The sequence below is a fragment of the Nothobranchius furzeri genome, chromosome 7, assembly GCF_043380555.1.
Source record: "Nothobranchius furzeri strain GRZ-AD chromosome 7, NfurGRZ-RIMD1, whole genome shotgun sequence".
Taxonomy (NCBI): domain Eukaryota; kingdom Metazoa; phylum Chordata; class Actinopteri; order Cyprinodontiformes; family Nothobranchiidae; genus Nothobranchius; species Nothobranchius furzeri.
In genome coordinates, this window is record NC_091747.1 from 78,687,437 (window position 1) to 78,705,690 (window position 18,254).

General features: G+C 44.2%; 2 protein-coding genes across 4 annotated transcripts; both read left to right on the top strand.

Annotated features, from left to right (window-relative positions):
• The first annotated feature begins 7,032 nt into the window (after positions 1 to 7,032).
• LOC107382165 (interleukin-8) lies at positions 7,033 to 8,429 on the top strand. Its single transcript, XM_015954169.3, has 4 exons — positions 7,033 to 7,205; positions 7,368 to 7,506; positions 7,655 to 7,738; positions 8,028 to 8,429. The coding sequence occupies exons 1-4, from the start codon at positions 7,154 to 7,156 to the stop codon at positions 8,062 to 8,064; spliced, it is 312 nt and encodes a 103-aa protein (XP_015809655.3). The 5' UTR covers positions 7,033 to 7,153; the 3' UTR covers positions 8,065 to 8,429.
• Positions 8,430 to 11,299: 2,870 nt separating this feature from the next.
• Positions 11,300 to 18,185, top strand: fbxo10 (F-box protein 10). Of its 3 annotated transcripts, none has more exons than XM_015954167.3 (11): positions 11,300 to 11,485; positions 11,695 to 12,323; positions 12,406 to 13,197; positions 13,363 to 13,512; positions 13,581 to 13,717; positions 14,365 to 14,435; positions 14,520 to 14,672; positions 14,753 to 15,103; positions 15,176 to 15,486; positions 15,937 to 16,121; positions 17,614 to 18,185. In XM_015954167.3, the coding sequence occupies exons 2-11, from the start codon at positions 11,739 to 11,741 to the stop codon at positions 17,792 to 17,794; spliced, it is 2,916 nt and encodes a 971-aa protein (XP_015809653.1). In that variant the 5' UTR covers positions 11,300 to 11,485; positions 11,695 to 11,738; the 3' UTR covers positions 17,795 to 18,185. The 3 variants fall into 3 exon arrangements, with proteins under 3 accessions (XP_015809653.1, XP_015809651.1, XP_015809652.1); XM_015954165.3 differs by having other exon boundaries at positions 11,376 to 11,517; XM_015954166.3 differs by having other exon boundaries at positions 11,380 to 11,517; positions 11,714 to 12,323.
• The last annotated feature ends 69 nt before the right edge of the window (positions 18,186 to 18,254 follow it).

Genomic DNA, 18,254 nt, shown 5'->3' on the forward strand with positions numbered 1-18,254 from the left:
TGCTCAGAGAAATAAAGTTTGTGTCCAACAGGAGACTGGATCAGTTTTAACCTCCTGAGTCCAGTGCTTGCTGGTGTGAACTTTCAATCCCCCGTTGGTACACTGAATTACTTGGACACTCTAACCAATAAATACATAAAACAATCATTTTGAGAAAAAAAAACTAATAAAAAAACCTGCCATAGATATAGAAACAATATAATTGTTAAAGTAAAAATTAAGTTTGATTAAATTAAAACGAGTCCCCTTGAGTAAGGACCAACAGGTTTATGCTGAACTGATAAAAGACCACAGCACTGGGACAACAGTGTCTAAACTGCAGCAAGACCGTTTTTGTCTTCTTTCTGCTTCAACTAGCTGTTAGCCTGTCAGTCCTATAGGATATTAGTTATATTTCTTCCAACAGAGACTATCTAATGGGTAAGGAAGTTGGTTGTAACTGTCACACAGACATTAACTTCAAAATTGCAGAATACCTTTAATGTTGTTGTTTTTTTCACACCAGAGACTGAAGGAACGGGTTAAACCAGACTAAGCATGGGCTTTAAAAAACATCCTGACACTTTATGACAGAAATACCCAAATACTCTTGACCAACATTGGTGTTAAAATTCAGTTCTGGTCCTCATACCTGTCCACATGATCAACAACCTGCCCCTTAATTGGTGGCCACACCGGGTGACGGCTGGAAGAAGACTGACATTTACAAAAACATCAAGGAATTTTAAGCTAAAGTGATTTTCAAATGAACTCCAGCAGTTCCCAGGGTAAAGAATGTAGATAAAGGGTGAAATGGTAATAGCCTGAGGGGATTCAGCTGATGATGTAATTTCCTCTGACGTGCAGCCACTTACTCTCACTCTCTGGCTTTCAGCCATAAAAATACTTATTTAAAAAAAATCAAGAACTCAACCAATTTGATTAATATAAAGAGATGATGATGAGAGTCTGTGAGGCATTCAGGGCCCCACGACTCTGAGGGGGGCAGTGTGTGTGTGTGTGTGTGTGTGTGCGTGCGTGCGTGCGTGCGTGTGCGTGTGTGTGTGTGTGTGCAGGTGTGTGTGTGTGCACGTGTGTGCGTGCGTGCGTGCGTGTGTGTGTGTTTGTGTGTGTGTGTGCAGGTGTGTGTGTGTGTGTGCATGTGTGTGCGTGCGTGTGTGTGTGTGTGTGTGAGTGTGCGTGCGTGTGTGTAAGTGCGTGCATGCGTGCGTGCGTGTGTGTGTATGTGAGTGTGCGTGCGTGCGTGTGTGCGTGTGAGTGTGTGTGTGTGTGTGCGTGTGTGCGTGCGTGCGTGTGAGTGAGTGTGTGCGTGCGTGTGTGTGCGTGTGTGTGTGTGTGTTGTTGTTGTTGTCTTTGTTGTTGTTGTATGGTGCTGGTGTTTTCATAAAAGAGAGTTAACCGTCTGGAGGCAGGAGTTGCAGCGTTAAAACTTACCCACCTGGGTACTCCACACACGTGTTTCATGAGCATTTTTATCTCAGGAGTTCCCCTGAAGGACTGAGTTGTTCGTCCTTTCATCAAAACTTATTTTGAGCCTGAGAGGGTTAAAACAAATAAGAAACAGAGGAAAAGACAGATGTTATTATTCATGTCCTCTTTTGGTCAGCTCTTCTTTACATCAATGGAAGTGAAAATAGCATATGGTTAAACACTGAGTGTGTCACGAGCATTCCTGGAAAGTTATCAGTTTACCATTTTGTCTTCTGTGTGGCCGAATTACATTAAAAAGAGAACGCTAAAATGCACGTGACCAACAGGAGACTACACAGAAACCACCAAATGACCATTTTCTTTACTTCCCTTCAAAAACTCTGCTTCTTCTGTCAAATGTTTGACGTCAGAAGGTTGATTTTAATGAAACAGGAAAAATGTTCAATTCTGTCTATTTATGGCGTATTGTGTTTTCGCAAACATAATGGTGAGTTGAGAATTTTTTACATTTGCAATCGACGCTAGATTTTCTTTCCTCGATCAGAATCAACACACAAACTCACACACGGTTTCTAGCTGACACCTCGATTCGGCCAAATCGGGAAAGAAGCCTTTTTGACAGACACACACAGTAAACGGAGTCAGACCACCACAACAGAGGAAGTGAGAAAAAACTTTCTATGGCAGCATCATGCAAAGCCATGAGGATATTCTGAAATTTCCCCTAAAAATCCTCAAATCTGACAAAAACATGAGATTAGAAAGTCACTTGACTCAGTCTTTTATGCGTTTAATGAAAGTACATAGATTTGCTGAATATTTCGTTTGGTCAGCTCATTTTTTTAAATAGATTCACAAAGAATTAGAAAATTGGTAGTAGATGCTGTGGCCTGCAGAAATAGCTTTAAAGCTTTGAAGACTGAAGTATGATGACAATAGACTCACAAACAGCTTGTGTTTAGCCTTTAGGGAGCAACTGACAGCAACCACTGAAGTTTTAGCTACAGTTAGTAAAGAATTAAAGGCGTAGAACACCCATTTAATCAACAAATCTGCAGTGGTCTCTAGTAGGAATAAATGCCTTGTAACTAGGTGTGAGCCACATCCCAGCTGAGCTTCAGGCGGCAGGTTTTGGAGTCTTATTTCCTGATATTACATCTTGTCTTGAACTGGATAACAGCAACGTGACTCTACCACTGGCTTGCAACGTTTTATCTCCATAAATTACACAAACCTGAAGGAGTTCTGCTGTGTGGTGGGATTGCTAATGCTAACAGTTAGCTTCTACTAGCTGAGACATTCTCTGCATTTTCCTGGACACTAAACTCACAACAGCCTTCCATGTCGTGAGTCAAGATGGATGAATCCATGAATGTTAAGTGACAGTGTGATGCAGACCTGTCAGGAATTTCTAATCCTAGAGTTTCACCGTCTATTTCCTATCAGAAGCTGATGCGGGAGATGGTGGAGACTTTGTCCAACAAACATTTATGAATGTGATTTTAATTAAAACTGGCCCATGTTTTCTAAAAGGTCAGTGGCCATGTTTACGTTTTTACCACGTGTGGTAATGCTACCATCGTTTCACCTTGCTAAAGGGAAAATCCTGGAAGTTTCATCTGTCATATCTGAATGGCTGGTTTCATGTGCTGAACAGTTCAGCTATCTAAAAACAGGCAACAGATGCGTTTTTCCTGCTGTTAAACAAAGCAAAAGCATTCTTCCTCTGACCCGGTCTCAAGAGATCCCTTTACTGTTTTGCATGTTGTACGTCAAGTTTCAGTTGCACAGATATCGAGCTTCATATTTCCTGTTGCGTTCATTCTGTGTTGCATTTCCAGAAGGTACAAACAAAGCTGTTACTACTCTGTTATGATTTTACTAAACTGTGTAAGAAAATACCTAAAAAATGGATTACTACTCTGTGTGTATAGAGCGAAAAGATGGGACTGGTTCTGTTGTAATTGTTTTGCACATGGTAAGAGGTGGAAAGTAACGAATTACATTTACTCACATTACTGTAACTGAGTAGCTTTTTTGTATATTTATACTTTTTAAGTCGTTTTTAAAAGCTGTACTTTTACTTTTACTTGAGTAAGTTTTTAAAAAAGATTTGTAATTTGCTATATTTTAAATCATATCCGTTACTGAGTAAAAATAAATTGTAGGCTTAGTGTAGCAGCGTCGCAACGGAAAGAGACACCTGCATGAGCACTGCATCTAAACCGTGGGGGTTGTACACTTTTGCTCAAAGACATCAGTTCAGTCGATCAACTCGCTGTTTACCTCCTCTCTCCCTCCTTTTTTCTCACTCTTCTGTTTAAGTGTATTAAAAGCCTAAAATTCTGTATAATTAATGAGCATCCGACCCACGTGACCACAGAGCTAGCTCCGTGGAAAGGCCTCAGTAGAGCCTCGGTCTGGCTTGGAAACTGCTCCGGGATTTTGAGTCTCTGTGTTTGTGTATTCTTGTTTGGATATTTTTTGTGCAATTGTTGGACAAAATGACTTGCTGTGGCATTAATTGCACTAATAGAGCATCCAAGGAGTCTCCACTTCATTTTTTCGGTAAGTAAAATTATATTTATGTATTTTAGGTCACTGCCGAGCTGAGCTTAGATTTTAACATGTACTGTTTAACCATGAAATGTAAATGTAATAGGGTAAAACCCAGTACATTTAACATAATGCTGCACTTCAGAAAATGGGTTGAAATATAACATGTTGGTGGAGCTGGGTTCCAACTATCGGCTTGTGGAGCTCTCGGGAGACTGATGTTTTCCACCCGGTTCTCCCCTCCCCGCAGCTCAGCGCATCTCTGTCTGATCGCGGCTCCTGACTGATGTGCGAGCTGCCGGCTTGTGGAGCTCTGGGATGGAAACCTTTCCACCCGGTTCTCCCCAGCGGCAGCTCGGCGCATCTCAGATCGCAGCGGCGCTTGTCTGTGCGGCTGTCAGCTTGTGGAGGTCTCGGAGACCTCTGTGTTCCACCCGGTTTTAGCCAGCGGTCAGCCCGGCGTATCTCTGACTCAGAAGCTCTGGTGTTGTGCACAGTTAACTCCGGTTGTAGCTAGGTTGCTACATCCGTTAGCTTAGCTCCCACCTCCGCATTAGCATTGGGTTAGCTTCAGGTTAGCTTGTAGCTAGTTCGACCGGGTGTCGTCAGTTGATCCCAGCCTTACAGCCCCACCCTCAGCTCCACCTCTCTTCCCTTTTGTGGAATTGTCTGGGCTTGACGGAACCTGTGACACGGTCAAAATGGCGGTGGTGGCCACCTCCCATTTATCTTCAAAAATGTGTTATTGGAACCTGTGGAAACCCATTGTCCAATATTTATATGTCGATGCTCCGCACGGAAGCGGCAAAATAACGTTTAGCGCTCATAACAAGCAGATTATCAACGCTTTGCTCATAAAACAGAAGACCTGCAGGCCTCTGTGAGTTAATCCTGATACTGTTCAGGTGTAAACATTGTGCTCCATCCCTGTGTCTGAACTCAGAAGATGCTTCTTGATGCCACAGATATGTGATGATTTAGCTTGTTTCTTTATTTTACTCCAGAATAAGAGATTAAATTATTACTAAAGCAGTTCAGTGTAGTTAAATTAGTCATTCAAATTATTCTAACATGCTGCAGTGTGTGTGTGTGTGTGTGTGTGTGTGTGTGTGTGTGTGTGTGTGTGTGTGTGTGTGTGTGTGTGTGTGTGTGTGTGTGTGTGTGTGTGTGTGTGTGTGTGTGTGTGTGTGTGTGTGTGTGTGTGTGCATGTGCACGCGCACACACGAGCGAATTGTGAACTGGCGTTGTGATTTAGCACTACTTAGATGTAGCCATCCTTACGCTGACAAAAATGTAACTAAGTAACGTTTTCTTTCAGAACATTTTGTTTGATACTTTTACTTTTACTTGAGTAAAAATTTAGGCAAGTACTTTTACTTGTACTTGAGTAAAAAATTATCTAAGTATTGGTACTCGTACTTAAGTAGGAAATTTTAGTACTCTATCCACCTCTGCACATGGTTCACTACTGGTTTGAATTAAATAATAAATGATTAAGTAAATAAATCACCATGTGGTAATCAACGATTCTGTGGCTTGTTGGTTTCTTTATCAAAATGAATGACCATGAGAGAAAAATGACATCTTCCCACATCCGTTCTGCATGCTTGATCCACTGTTTAATGTCACAGTGATTAAATGAAACGAGAAAATTAAAAAAAACATACTGAGTGTTTCCAGACTGCTGTTTCACAACACATGTGGTCTCCCACAGTCAACTTGACTCAGCATTAACATTGCACAAAAGCCAAATACCATGCAGCATTTCTTTATAGCAAATATATACCGAGCACAGAGGTTTGGTGTAAATGCTGCACACGTGTGGTATCACATCGTTGTTGCTCCATCCTGCTGATGATATGGAGCACAAAAAGCCAGAGATAGGAGGGACGGGAACTGGGAAAATCAGAAGTGAATCACTAACTTATCATGTCTTTTGTGAGAGTGCTTGTCCCCACTTGTGTGTGTGTGTGTGTGTGTGTGTGTGTGTGTGTGTGTGTGTGTGTGTGTGTGTGAGTGTGTGTGTGTGTGTGTGTGTGTGTGTGTGTGTGTGTGTGTGTGTGTGTGTGTGTGTGTGTGTGTGTGTGTGTGTGTGTGTGTGTGTGTGTGTGTGTGTGTGTGTGCGCGCGCGCGCGTGCGCTCAAAGGTGTGTTTCATCATTAATGTGTCATTCTAGTGTGTTTACAATGGGATGTAAATGGGTTGTGCAAGAGGGAAGCTGTTCTTTATAAATGATTTACTCGTGCAAAAGTGAGAGCCAGACAAATGCACACAGCCTTTAGGAATTCTGGAAAATCTCTGGGAGTTTTGGGATTTTTAGATAACAGGACAACAGAATAGGTTTGTGAGTTTGTTTCTGAGGCTGGGTGACCTCTGCAGCGTGCATTCCACATGCTTGCAACAGCATCTCCCCAGTATAAAACGTCGTGTCAGGACAAGCTCCCTTCACTAGCTGTAACCTCCAGCTATTGATGGCCACAGATCATTTATGTAAAACTTGTGGAGTCTACTTGCTGTGTGTGTGTGTGTGTGTGTGTGTGTGTGTGTGTGTGTGTGTGTGTGTGTGTGTGTGTGTGTGTGTGTGTGTGTGTGTGTGTGTGTGTGTGTGTGTGTGTGTGCGTGTGTGTGGTTTTTAACGGAAAAAGGTTTTCACTTGCCACCTTGCTGCAAGATTTCTGAATACTCGTAATCCAAGCAATTTGTGTTTTTAACTGCAGCACAAGAAGAAAAATCCATTTTAAAAAAGAGTCAGATAGTTAAAGGTAAAGAGTGTTTGTTGCATAAACCTCGATCTACTTTAGCTACTAACTGTGCAGTAGCCTCTCCTGCAGCTCTGACACAAACATAAAACGGGCGTTGAGGTAACTGGAGAGTTAAAGTTTGAGTGTAAGTGTGACAAAAAGCCTGAGGTGAAACACACAAAGGTTTTTCTCTGGAATCCTTTATTTTATTCCACAGAATGAGATCCCACTTGTTTAGATGATGCCCTCTTCTACACGACAGCACCCTCCTTCTTTTCTTGAGAATGTAAGTGAGCCAAGGAGGGACGTACAGTATGGAGGAGTGTCTTGCAACAGTTCACAACTATAAGGGGAGCAGCTGAGCTTTGCACACATCTGTGCACTCCAGTGACGCAGCAGATTTTAGAGTTTGTTCTGAGTAGCTATGTCTGCAATTACCCCTGTGATATTCCTGGTTTTCCTGATCATCCATGAAGGTTAGTGGATCTATCCTATAATAGTACATCAGCTGTATCCTGCCAGTTGTCTACCATGCTCAGTATTTAATTCATTTAAGGTACATGCAAACATGCTATTTTCTTGTTAGACATTGATTGATTCTCTGATTATTACCTTCCACTGACTTTGGGAAACCTCAGCCAGCAGTGTGGCGGATCAGGGCATGAATCTGCGATGCAGATGCATCTCCAAGGAGAAAAAGCCCATCGGACGTAACATAAGATTGGACATGATTGAAGTAAATCTTCCAAACTCCCACTGCAAGGACCTGGAGATCATGTGAGTCTCTGAAGCAAAGTTATACAGAAACTTCCCTTTTTAAAGCATAATTTACACTTCGAGGAAATTGCTGTTTTTCCAGTCGTGTGAGCATCGATTCTGAGGTCACAGGCTGTGTTTGATGTTGGATCTGTCTTTCGTCCTGCAGCGCAATTCATAAAAACAACAGACAAAAGATCTGTTTGGATCCTGATGCTCGTTGGGTCAGAAGAATGCTGGATAAATGGCTTGTGTGAGTCCGTTTTTCATTTTACGAGCCTGTAAATAGAAAAGCGTGAAAGCAACGTCAGTTTTTCGTTTTTATTGCTCCTGCTTGAGCCGAGACATTTAGTAGTGAGTAATGTTAACACAACTGAAGGTATTCATGTACTCTATTGTACTTAGTCACACATTAAAGGAAGATGAGTGTGCTCTCAAAAATAATCATTACTTTTCAAGATTAGTCAAATCCATGAAGATCACAGCTCAGTTTGAGATTTATACAAAAACTTTTAAAATTGTCAACACTTTCTTCTCTGTAGGCAGAGGCATGGAAGAACAAATCCTGACCACAAGTAGGGACGTATGCCATGGAGTATATGCCAGCATAAATGCAGCGAGTTTGCTGCATCTGAAAGGGAAGATTCCTGTGGAAACTGTGGCAGTCGGTGACGTTACGATTGTTTAGAAACACACAGAGACATGATGGTGAATACGATTATCAGAATAGCATATTAATTATCCACTTTTGTGTTGTTGGGTTGACGTTTCACCTTTGAAGAAAACAATGGGGATGAGTAAAAAACCCGACCCTTTCTCTAGCAGCAAACATCTGTTTGAAGATGCTAAAATCTGTTTGATATTTTCTATAAAAATACATATATCTTTGCACTTTTATATTGACGGAATGATTGTGAATAAATTGTGATTTTATTTTAAATATATTTGCTGTTTATTTCTTTCTACAGTTACTAAAAACTTTGATTTTTATTCAATGTGGATTAAAAAAACTGTTTGAAAAGTGTATTAAAAAGTCCTGCGCGGACAGAAGCACCCATTTCCCTGGACCATACTCAGTATTCCCTGCTTTAACTCTTGAGTCAGATTTGGTGAATTGTTACTGCAAGACTCTGCACACAAATCCCTACATTTCTCAGTGCTGACACCATGTGGTCATTTAGAAAGCACTAGCAGTCAATAATGTTAACTGAAGTCAGCACAGCTTGAGCTCAACCAGCACACAATTAACACTAGACGTCACAATTTACCTCACACCAATCAGAAACTTTGATGGAAATTGCAATTGTTGTCTTGTTCTGGTTACTTAAACAACACGAACAGCAAAAACTAAACACACATTTATATAAATTATTTAATCTCAAACTTGATTGAAGCTGGGATTTAATTTAGGAATGCTTCTGCACATCCAAAAGCAGGCTAAAACACCTATAAGGAGGCAAAATAACTGTCCTTGAATTGGCTAAAGTTGAAAGGTTTAATACCAGCTTTGGCCACTGGAGGGCAGCAACACCCCTTATACCGTTCTCTAAATATAGTTGGAGATCAGAGTTTTGTTCTCTTTTTTGCCAGCGGAAGGCTTAAATTGCCCATTAATTTAATGACAAATTATAGAGCAAGTGTTTATATACAGTAACGTATTTTAAAAGCCTTTTAGACCAAGCACAAATAGTAAAAAGACAACTCCAATTGTCTTCTGTTACTGGTTACTTAAAAAAATTAACAAACAATAAACATAAATGCATATTTAAATAAAAAATTAATCTCAAGTTTGAGTGAAGCTATGATTTAATTTAAGAGTGCTTCTGCACACCCAGAAACAGGCTAAAATACCTATGAGCAGGCAAAATATTGTCCTTTACTTTAATTGGCTAAGGTTGAACATTTTAGTACCAGCTTTGGCCACTGGAGGGCAGCAACTTCCCTTCTTCCCTTATCTAAAGGGTGTTGGAAACCAGAGTGTATTTCTATGTCTTGCCAGCAGAGGGCGTAGATTTGTGGTTCTTTCAATAAAGCAAGACATAGAGAGCAAGTGTTTTTACTAATTAGGTCTTGTAAAAGTCTTTGGACAAGGAGAAAATACTAAAGAAGAACTGCAATTGTTGTCTCTCCCTGGTTACTTAGAAACACGAACAGTTAAAACTAAATACTTCTAAATGCTTATCTTAGCAGTATTTTGGAGGTGGAAGAAGAAAATCCTACAAACCTGTTTAACGTGGGATTTGAATGACATGTCTTGGTCAAAGATTCTTCACTTTGTTGTCGGAGGCTAATTTAATATCGTTCAGAACAGGTGATGTTCTTAAGTAGGGCCTACTTTTGAAAACAGATCACATGGGATGATTGAAAATATGTTGAATATAGCCTACTTGATGGGATGTTATATTTTTATTTATTTTGTTTAATTATGTTTGTATTTTAACTATCATGGCATACCATGTGTCTGATTTTGTAAAAAAAGCTTGATAAAATGTGATTTTTAGTTAAACCTTCTTCATTAGAAATGAATGCATTGGGGGTGCGTCTACTACATATGTCTGTGATGAGACCACCCACAGAGGGTGAGATGGGAATTGTTTCTTTTTTTATTATTGTTTCTTTCTACAAATAAAACACATCACACATTTTATTATTTTTGTGGATGACTGAAATAAAATGTAGTAAAATTAACTTTCATACTTTTTTCAATCAGTATGTGAAGTATTTTACTGGATCGTTTAATGCAAGCCCTGCGCAACCCTCGTTGTGTCTAAAACTAATAATGCCCCACTGCTGTCCAAACGTGTAAATTGTTCACCCTGTGTAATTATCAGTGTCTTTTACATGCCAGTTGCACAAATCTTCTTTACTGTTTATCTGAAGTATCATGAGTTCTGGACCTTTTTACACAGTCTTTATATTAATTGTTTTGTGTCTGCAGTAGTGATGTGTCGGTCGCGAACGAACCGGCTCTAAGAGCCGGCTCTTTGAAGTGAACGACGGGAGCCGGCTCATCATTGGGAGCCATCCCCTCCCCTCCCCCCTCCCTTTTGCTTTGGTGAAAGCCACAGGCGATTGATTGGTCAACATGTGTAACTGCGTGTCCAGACTGTCCACACACAGAACAGTAGGGGCGGGGAAGAGGGAGGATCAGACTCAGACACACAGCAGAGCAAGTGCGGGCGGAGGGAGACGAGAGGGAATGAGGAGGAGGAAAAGAGCAAGAGAGAGAGAGAGGAGAGTGTGACGAAGACGGTGAGAAAATGAGCGCTAGCACTCGGAAAGTGGAGATTTCTGAAAGTGTTCAGTTATTAAATCCATAGAAATGATAAATATTTGATATATAGCATTTTTTTACATTAGTAAATCATTTTACGTATAGTTTTGCATTATTTTGGTTATAAATGCACTCTAGGCAACAGAAAATCTGAGGAGCCACTTGGGAGCCGAAAGAGCCGGCTCTTTTTGGTGAGCCGAGCCAAAAGAACCGGCTCTCTAAAAAGAGCCGGAATTCCCATCACTAGTCTGCAGTCCTGATGAAAAGACGATCTTAAAGCAGCTACGGTTGTTTGGGTCTGATACCTCTTGTCCGCCTCAGGTTAAAAGCAGACGCATTTAGAAAAACTTTAATCGCGCCAAGAGGAAAATGTAAAGACAACATGGGCGCTCTAATCTTTGTGCAGGTGTCCAGACCAATCATTTCCCCAAAAGGTCATACTAACAGCGGATTGGACGGCGGCGTTCCTCCAACATGCGCGTGCGGGGGAGGAGCTGGAGGAGGAGAGCGGTCGTAAAGGGAAACGCCCACTTTTTGGAAGCGGAAGATGGAGATCTGCGTCGTCTTGCGGTAGCTCCGTTTGCACATCTGCATGATGGAAAGTGATGAAGTCCGGCGGAGGTTGTGAGGCGGCTCTTCCCGCTGATATGTGAGGCTGCGGCGGATTAAAGCAGGAAGCTTCGAGCCTACGTGTGTGGATTATCGGACGATGGCGAACAGCTAAAGGTGGAGCTAACGGTGTCTTAGCTAGCTAGCTGGTAGGATCTCACAAACTTTATATAATCAGTCCAGCAGTTTTTATCGCTTTGAAAATAACTTTAGGTTGGAAAATGTTAAATGTTTAACTACAGGTTTGCGCACAGTAAATAATTTATTATTAATAATAATAATGGGCTTTGTTATTGTGTACTGAATGAGTTTTCTGTCCCTTTAAGAGTCCCCACCTGTCTCCAGGTGCCTCCACCTTGTCTCTGCTGCCATGGAGGCGGGCGGCCTCCCCGTGGAGCTGTGGAGGCTCATCTTGGCCTACCTCCCTGTCCCTGACCTGGGCCGCTGCTGCCAGGTGTGCCGCGCCTGGCGGGAGCTCATCTTCTCCCTGGATAACACCCGCTGGAGGCAGCTGTGTCTGGGCTGTCCCGAGTGTCGCCATCCCAACTGGCCCAGCCAGCCCCACCTGGAGCCACTGTCCTGGAGAGAGGCCCTGAAGCAGCACACCCTCGCCACCCGCACCTGGACACGTAATGGCCAAGAGCTCCAGTCCTCCGCCTGCCTCCTGTTTTTCCGGAGGAGGAAAGACCGCAGGGTTTGGCACGTGGGGCCCGGACGGGAGTTTGAGACCCTGCGTGGAGCTCTTGGGGTGGCGGCGCCATACGACCGTGTGGTTCTCCATCCAGGAGTGTACGAGGAACAGGCCGAGGTGGTTCTGAAAGTGCCAGTGGAGCTGATTGGTCTGGGCCAGCTGGGTGAGGTGGCCCTCCTGGTCTGCATGGAGCAACAGTGTCCTACAGCCAGGCTGTGTAACTTGGTGTTCATGCCTCCCTGGTTCTCCACGGTTGTCTACAAGGTGATAGAACAGCTTTCCAACATCAACAAATGTCTTAACCCAATCAAGAATTTGTCTTACTTGTGTCCTTTCTCTCCTCTAGACATCATGGGGTCATGTCCAACTAGACAACTGCAACTTTGAAGGAGCCCAGCTTCAAATCCGTGGCCCGGGGACCTGCCAGGCTCGATTTTGCTCCTTCTCCCAGGGAAGCTCTGCCCACTTGCTGAGTGTCGTCGTCAGTCTGTTGGACAGCTGTGACTTTTCAGGAAGTGACACAGCTTCAGTGACTGTGGAGGGCCCCCCAGTGTCCGAAAGAAACTGGGCTTGTAAACATTTGACTTCCCTGGCCAGGACATTCCCATCTAAGTTCAGCAGCTCCCCCAGCTGCCCTCAGGGCAGCTCCACTCCTGAGCCTAATCCTCCAGGGGGGGTTGCAAAGGAGTATGTGAGCATGGAGGACTGGAAAAGAAGGACAAGTGGAGAAGCAGTTTGTCAGGGCACCGTCATCGGAGACGGCTGGAGTGATGGTGAGCACAGCGAGGGGGAGGAGGAGAAAAACACAAGAAAACTCTTTACACTGGATTGCAAAATCCCATGTGAAAATCACAGCCTGTCCCATCTGCTGAAGCCTCGAGCGGACGGCTCTCTGCCACTTGCCTCCTCCTCTGACCCTCCGTCTGCGGCCCCTGACCCCCTCACCCTTCAGCAGGAATTAGACAGGGACCCGGAGGCTCAGATCCTAGCCTCATCCATCCTTGGCTGCATTTTGAGACGCTGCCTCTTCAGAAATGGGAAGGGAGGTGTACATTTGTCCAATTATGCACAAGCTCGTCTGGAGGACAACGTGTTCCGTGGGCTGAACTACGCTGTCCGCTGCATCCAAAACTCTACAGTAAACCCAACCTAAATAATATTTGTTCATGATAAATCTGTCAAACGCACCGTTACATCTTTAGAGATTTCATTTCCTTTAACGTACAAACTTAAGGAGCTTGCTGGAGTCATTAGTAATTCAGCAGCAGTGTCACTGGAGCTTCCTCTTTCCCTGCTTCTCCAGATTGTGATGCTGAGAAATGAGGTGTGCGAGTGTCGCGCGTCAGGTGTGTTTCTGCGCCTGTCGGCTCAGGGCCTCATCGCGGAAAACAACATCCACTCTAACGGGGAAGCCGGGCTGGATATCCGAAAAGGGGCCAACCCCATTATTCTGGTAGAAACAGCTTTAAATGTATTGTCTGTGTTCCTGTGTTCTCCGTTATTTCCTCTTTTGTTCTGCAGTGCAATAGGATACACAGCGGTCTGCGTTCTGGGGTTGTTGTCCTTGGCAACGGGAAAGGCTCAATTCGGAGCAACCTGATCTATAACAACAAGGAAGCCGGCGTGTATGTTCTCTTCAGCGGGAATCCTGTGGTGAGGTGAGCTGGACTCCAGAAACAGGATCACGTCTATCCCACACTTCCCATCATCTGGACATCACTCAGTGTTTCTGTATCTTCTAGAAATGTAATCAGAAGCTGTTGTTAAAAACCAACAAACATTTCTTTACAGATGATACGCTGACATGTCCGTAGAGCGACACTCATTAATAACGCTTCCTTTGGCTCTGGTCCGATTGCAGCTGTTCTACCGTCATTATTACGTGATTTACACCTGAAAATCTTTCATATTTACTGTATAAAGCTAAAATATGATAACGGAGTCTAGTTGCATCATAGAAATCATTTATCAACAATTTATTGATATCGTGCCAGCCTCAGTCACATCTGTAGTTCAGTTGTAGCTCTAAACGATCTCAATGCAGATGGCAAAAATAATCCTAAAACACTTAGATGAAGGCTGCATGGTGGCACAGTTGGTAGCTCTGCTGCCTTGCAGCGAGAAGGTCGCAGGTTCAAATCCCAGTGTGTGAAACAACCTGCAGTTGGTGAAGCAGCAAATGTGGCATAAACCATCTTACATAACATCTCTGAGGAAAAACTGGGGGTGGATGTGTTTATGCATCAAATAAAAAAAAACTCACGTGTTTCTGCAACGTTTAAGTCTGAACCGTTTGCTTTCTTAGTGGGAATCACATCTTCCAAGGCCAGGCGGCAGGGATAGCCATTAACGAGAACGGCAGAGGGATGATAACGGGTGTGTATTTGTGTGTGTTTGTGTGTGTGTCTTTGCTATGTTGTTACCAGTCAGCAGGACTAAATCTACACATTTTCATCCCAGACAACGTAATCCGAGAGAACCAGTGGGGCGGAGTGGACATCCGCAGAGGAGGTGACCCCATTCTGAAGAACAACTACATAGGCTACGGCTATTCCGACGGCGTGGTGGTGGGAGAGAGGGGGCGTGGTCTAATTGAGGGAAACCAGGTGTACTGTAGGTGAATTCAGCCTAATAACAGATGAGGAGTGGCTTGTTGCAGATGCTTCACCTCCTCCTGAATCTGACTCAATCAGGTAACAAAGGCTGCGGTGTGTGGGTGATGTCCTCCAGCCTTCCACAGCTGCTTGGGAACTACATTGTCCACAACTGCATGTACGGGCTGGCAGTGTTCTGCAGGAAAGACCCGGAGAACGTTGAGGCCAGGGAGGGGAACTGGCCGGGGCAGGAAGTAATAGGCGGGGACGCAGCCAGTGGGGAAAGAAGAGGAGCAGAAGGTGACGCAAGAGAAGGCCAGGAGAACTTTAATGAGGAGGGTGAACTGTTTGCTTGGGAGAGCGATCTGGACAGTGAGGATGAGCGCCACTCTGCTCGCCGCTCCATCAGCGTGGCCCTGGTCGAGAGCAACTGCCTCAGTTACAACGGAGGTAACAAGTTCACATAAAACACCACGCATTACCTTAAACCCCTGACCGTGTCCCTCCTCTGTCCCTCTGCAGCTGTTGGTCTGTACGTAAAGAGCAGCGAGGCCCTCAATGTTTTTGCAAACCTAGTGAACAGCAACTGTGGCCCTGGCATCGCTGTGCTGCAGAGCAGTCAGCTGACGCGGCTCGTTGCAAACTGCATCGTGAAAAATGGTCGAGGCGGCGTTGCGGTGGAGAAGGACTGCAGGGTGGAGCTCCGTGGCAACGGCATCTATGAGAACAGCGGCCACGGCGTCCGGTTCAGCGGGAACGGGCAGATAGTGGAGAACGATGTGGTTGGTAACGGGGGAAGTGGAATCCAGGTTTCTGTGAGCTCTGATATTAAGGTGAGATGAGGTCACTGTGAAGCAGGTTTCTGTGATCTGCTAGCATTTATGCTTGGAAAGGACTCGATGCTAACTTGACAACGATTTAAAGGTTTAAAAGGGGATGAACGGCTGTGAAATTTTAGAAACTGGAGCATTTTCAAGATGACTATATTTGGATTAGCCATTAGCTCATCAATTCTGAAGGACTCGACTCTTTCTGTGAGTAGAAGCTGTTCAGAAAGCTAGCGGTTTATAACATTTCCCAAATGCACGATGGTGCAGCTGGTAAATGCTTTGCAGCAAGAATGTATCGGGCTTACACTCCAGCTGCAGCCTTTTAGCACAAAGTTAGAATATTCTCTTCATGCATGCGTGGCTTTTCTCCAACAGACCAAAAACCTGCATGTTAAATATAAGCTGTAAGTTGCTAAGTGAATAAACCAACTGTTTACTGATTTGTGTCTGTAGGTGGTTCGTAACCGTGTCCAACCAGCAATGGGCTGTGGCATTGCTCTGCTGGGGCCACTAAAAGCCATTGTCCGTGACAACATCTTGTTCCAGGGTAACCCGGAAAACAAAAAGTCCCTCCTGCACACAGACTTCATCAGTGAAAGTTGTGTGTTGCGCAACAACAGTATTTTGAGACATAACAGGTAACTGAGATCTTCAGATGTCATCATAGCCGCCCGGTCCTGCAGCTTTTAGAGTGTGTTACTTTTATGTTTAGCTCTGCAGCTTCCTGATAATAATAAAAATGTAGGGATGCAACGATACCACTTTTTTCCAAACCGATACGATACCAATACTTGGATCTGAGCACTCGCCGATACCGATTACCGATACCGATACTTCTACCACACAAAAAAATGAAATGAATTGGAATACAGATTTTATTTTCTTCTCTGCTTTCAACAGGAAAAGACTGTGAGGTAGATAAAAAGTAAAATATATGAATGGAAATCATCACAAAACTAAAATATTAGGTGAACAGAAATGACAAGTTACAAGGAAGCCATTTTCAAGCAACTGCATTGGTATCGGTTAACTTTTACCGATACTGATATTGGTATTGGTATCGGCGCCGATACCGATACCAGTATCGTATCGGTGCATCCCTATAAAAATGCACTGTGGACATTGAATTCTGCACCATAAAGCAGTAGGTTTGTAAACATACGAAGACATCTGGTAGATAAAATGTATACATTGGCCTAGAAATCTAGACAAACCATAGCAGCAGCTAAAGACTGCTCTGCAGGATGGCTTACACGTGGGCCAATGGGATGTGCAGATGGTGTGGTCCTGTTGGTTTCATCAAAACGTGATCTCCGCCTGTCATCGGAGCGGTTCGCAGCCGAGTGTGAAGCAGCTGGGATGAAAATCAACTCTATATCCGAGACCATGGCCTTGAGTCAGAAAAGGGTAGAATGCCTTCTCTGGGACCGGGATGAGGTCCTTCCCCAAGCGGAGGAGTTAAAGCATCTCTGGGTCTTGTTCAGGAGTGAGGGAAAGATGGAGCGCAAGGAGAAACAGGTGCATACGTTGTACCAGTCTGTTGCAGTAAAGAGACCTGAGTCAGAAGGCACAGCTCTCCATTCGTCGGTCGATCTACTTTCCAACCCTCATGGTCACAAGCTCTGAGTAGTGACTGAAAGAATAGTGACAGATACAAGCGGCCAAAATGAGTTCTCCACAGGGTGTCTGGACCTTAGAGATAGGGTGAGAAGCTCAGTCATCCGGGAGGGTCTCAGAGTAGATTCGCTGCTCCTCCACATCAAGAGGAGCCAGTTGAGGCGGCTCGTGTATCTAGTTAGGATGCCTCCCTGGTGAGGTTTTCCAGGCACGTTCAACTGGGAGAAGATCTAAAGGAAGACCCAGGACACGCTGAAGGAATTATCTCACGGCTGGCCAGGGAACGCCGTGAGATTCCCCTGGCGGAGCTGGCCCAAGTGGCTGTGGAGAGGGAAGTCTGGGCTTCCTCGTTTAGGCTACTGCCCCCGTGACCCAACCCCGGATAAGCGACCGAAAATGGATGGATAGATGGAAGGACGGCTTGCATGGCTAGCAGCAAACCCTAAAATCGCCTGAGTACACCAAACATCGGTTTAAAATAATACTGCCTTTTCTTTTTTTCCCATTTTGTAGCTGTACACCTGCTCCGGCCTGGGTTCTGGAAAACCCTCCACCTCGCCCACTTGCCGGTTCTCCTGCAGGCCTTTCCTCATCCCGGTTTCCTTCCCGCCTTGGGATTTCCATGACTACCAGAGTTGGAGCCACGGTGGAAAGCGGTTGTCACAGTGGCAGCATGTTCTGCTCCATCCTGTGAAAACCGGATATGGACTCCCGACTGGATAGGATCACGGACTCTGACCTGCTGAAAACACGTCAAGGAAATTTACTTCGTTTTTCTGAAGGTTTCACCGTGGTCGTAACGGCCTAAAGGCACCAGATGAGAAAGAAAACATGCTAGGAGGGCACATTGTGTAAATCTGTGCCGTCACTTTTCAAACTTGGCTTTAATACCCATTCTCATAAAAAATATTTACTATCAAAATGTATTTATTTTTCAGCTATTTTAAAGTGCCGTGTTGGTTTCCACTCGGGCGTCTCGTCGGTGCGTTCAGGGGTCAGGTCTGATAGGATTTTATATTTCTGCTAAGTTTTTGGCAGTAGAGGTTGAAGAAACATCACAGATGTGATCTTCTGCCCAGTGTTGGAGATTAAAGCAGACCGGACGCACTTCAAAGCAGCTGAGAAATCCCCGAGTCCTCTTGTAGTCTCTCACA

Bases quoted from the DNA above. Each gene is read 5' to 3' on its own strand.
- fbxo10 (XM_015954167.3), top strand. From the start codon at position 11,739: ATGGAGGCGGGCGGCCTCCCCGTGGAGCTGTGGAGGCTCATCTTGGCC. The intron at 12,324-12,405 runs GTGATAGAACAG...TCTCTCCTCTAG, and splicing joins TCTCCACGGTTGTCTACAAG to ACATCATGGGGTCATGTCCA. The intron at 16,122-17,613 runs GTAACTGAGATC...CCCATTTTGTAG, and splicing joins AGTATTTTGAGACATAACAG to CTGTACACCTGCTCCGGCCT.
- LOC107382165 (XM_015954169.3), top strand. From the start codon at position 7,154: ATGTCTGCAATTACCCCTGTGATATTCCTGGTTTTCCTGATCATCCAT. The intron at 7,206-7,367 runs GTTAGTGGATCT...GGGAAACCTCAG, and splicing joins TTTCCTGATCATCCATGAAG to CCAGCAGTGTGGCGGATCAG. The intron at 7,739-8,027 runs GTGAGTCCGTTT...TCTTCTCTGTAG, and splicing joins ATGCTGGATAAATGGCTTGT to GCAGAGGCATGGAAGAACAA.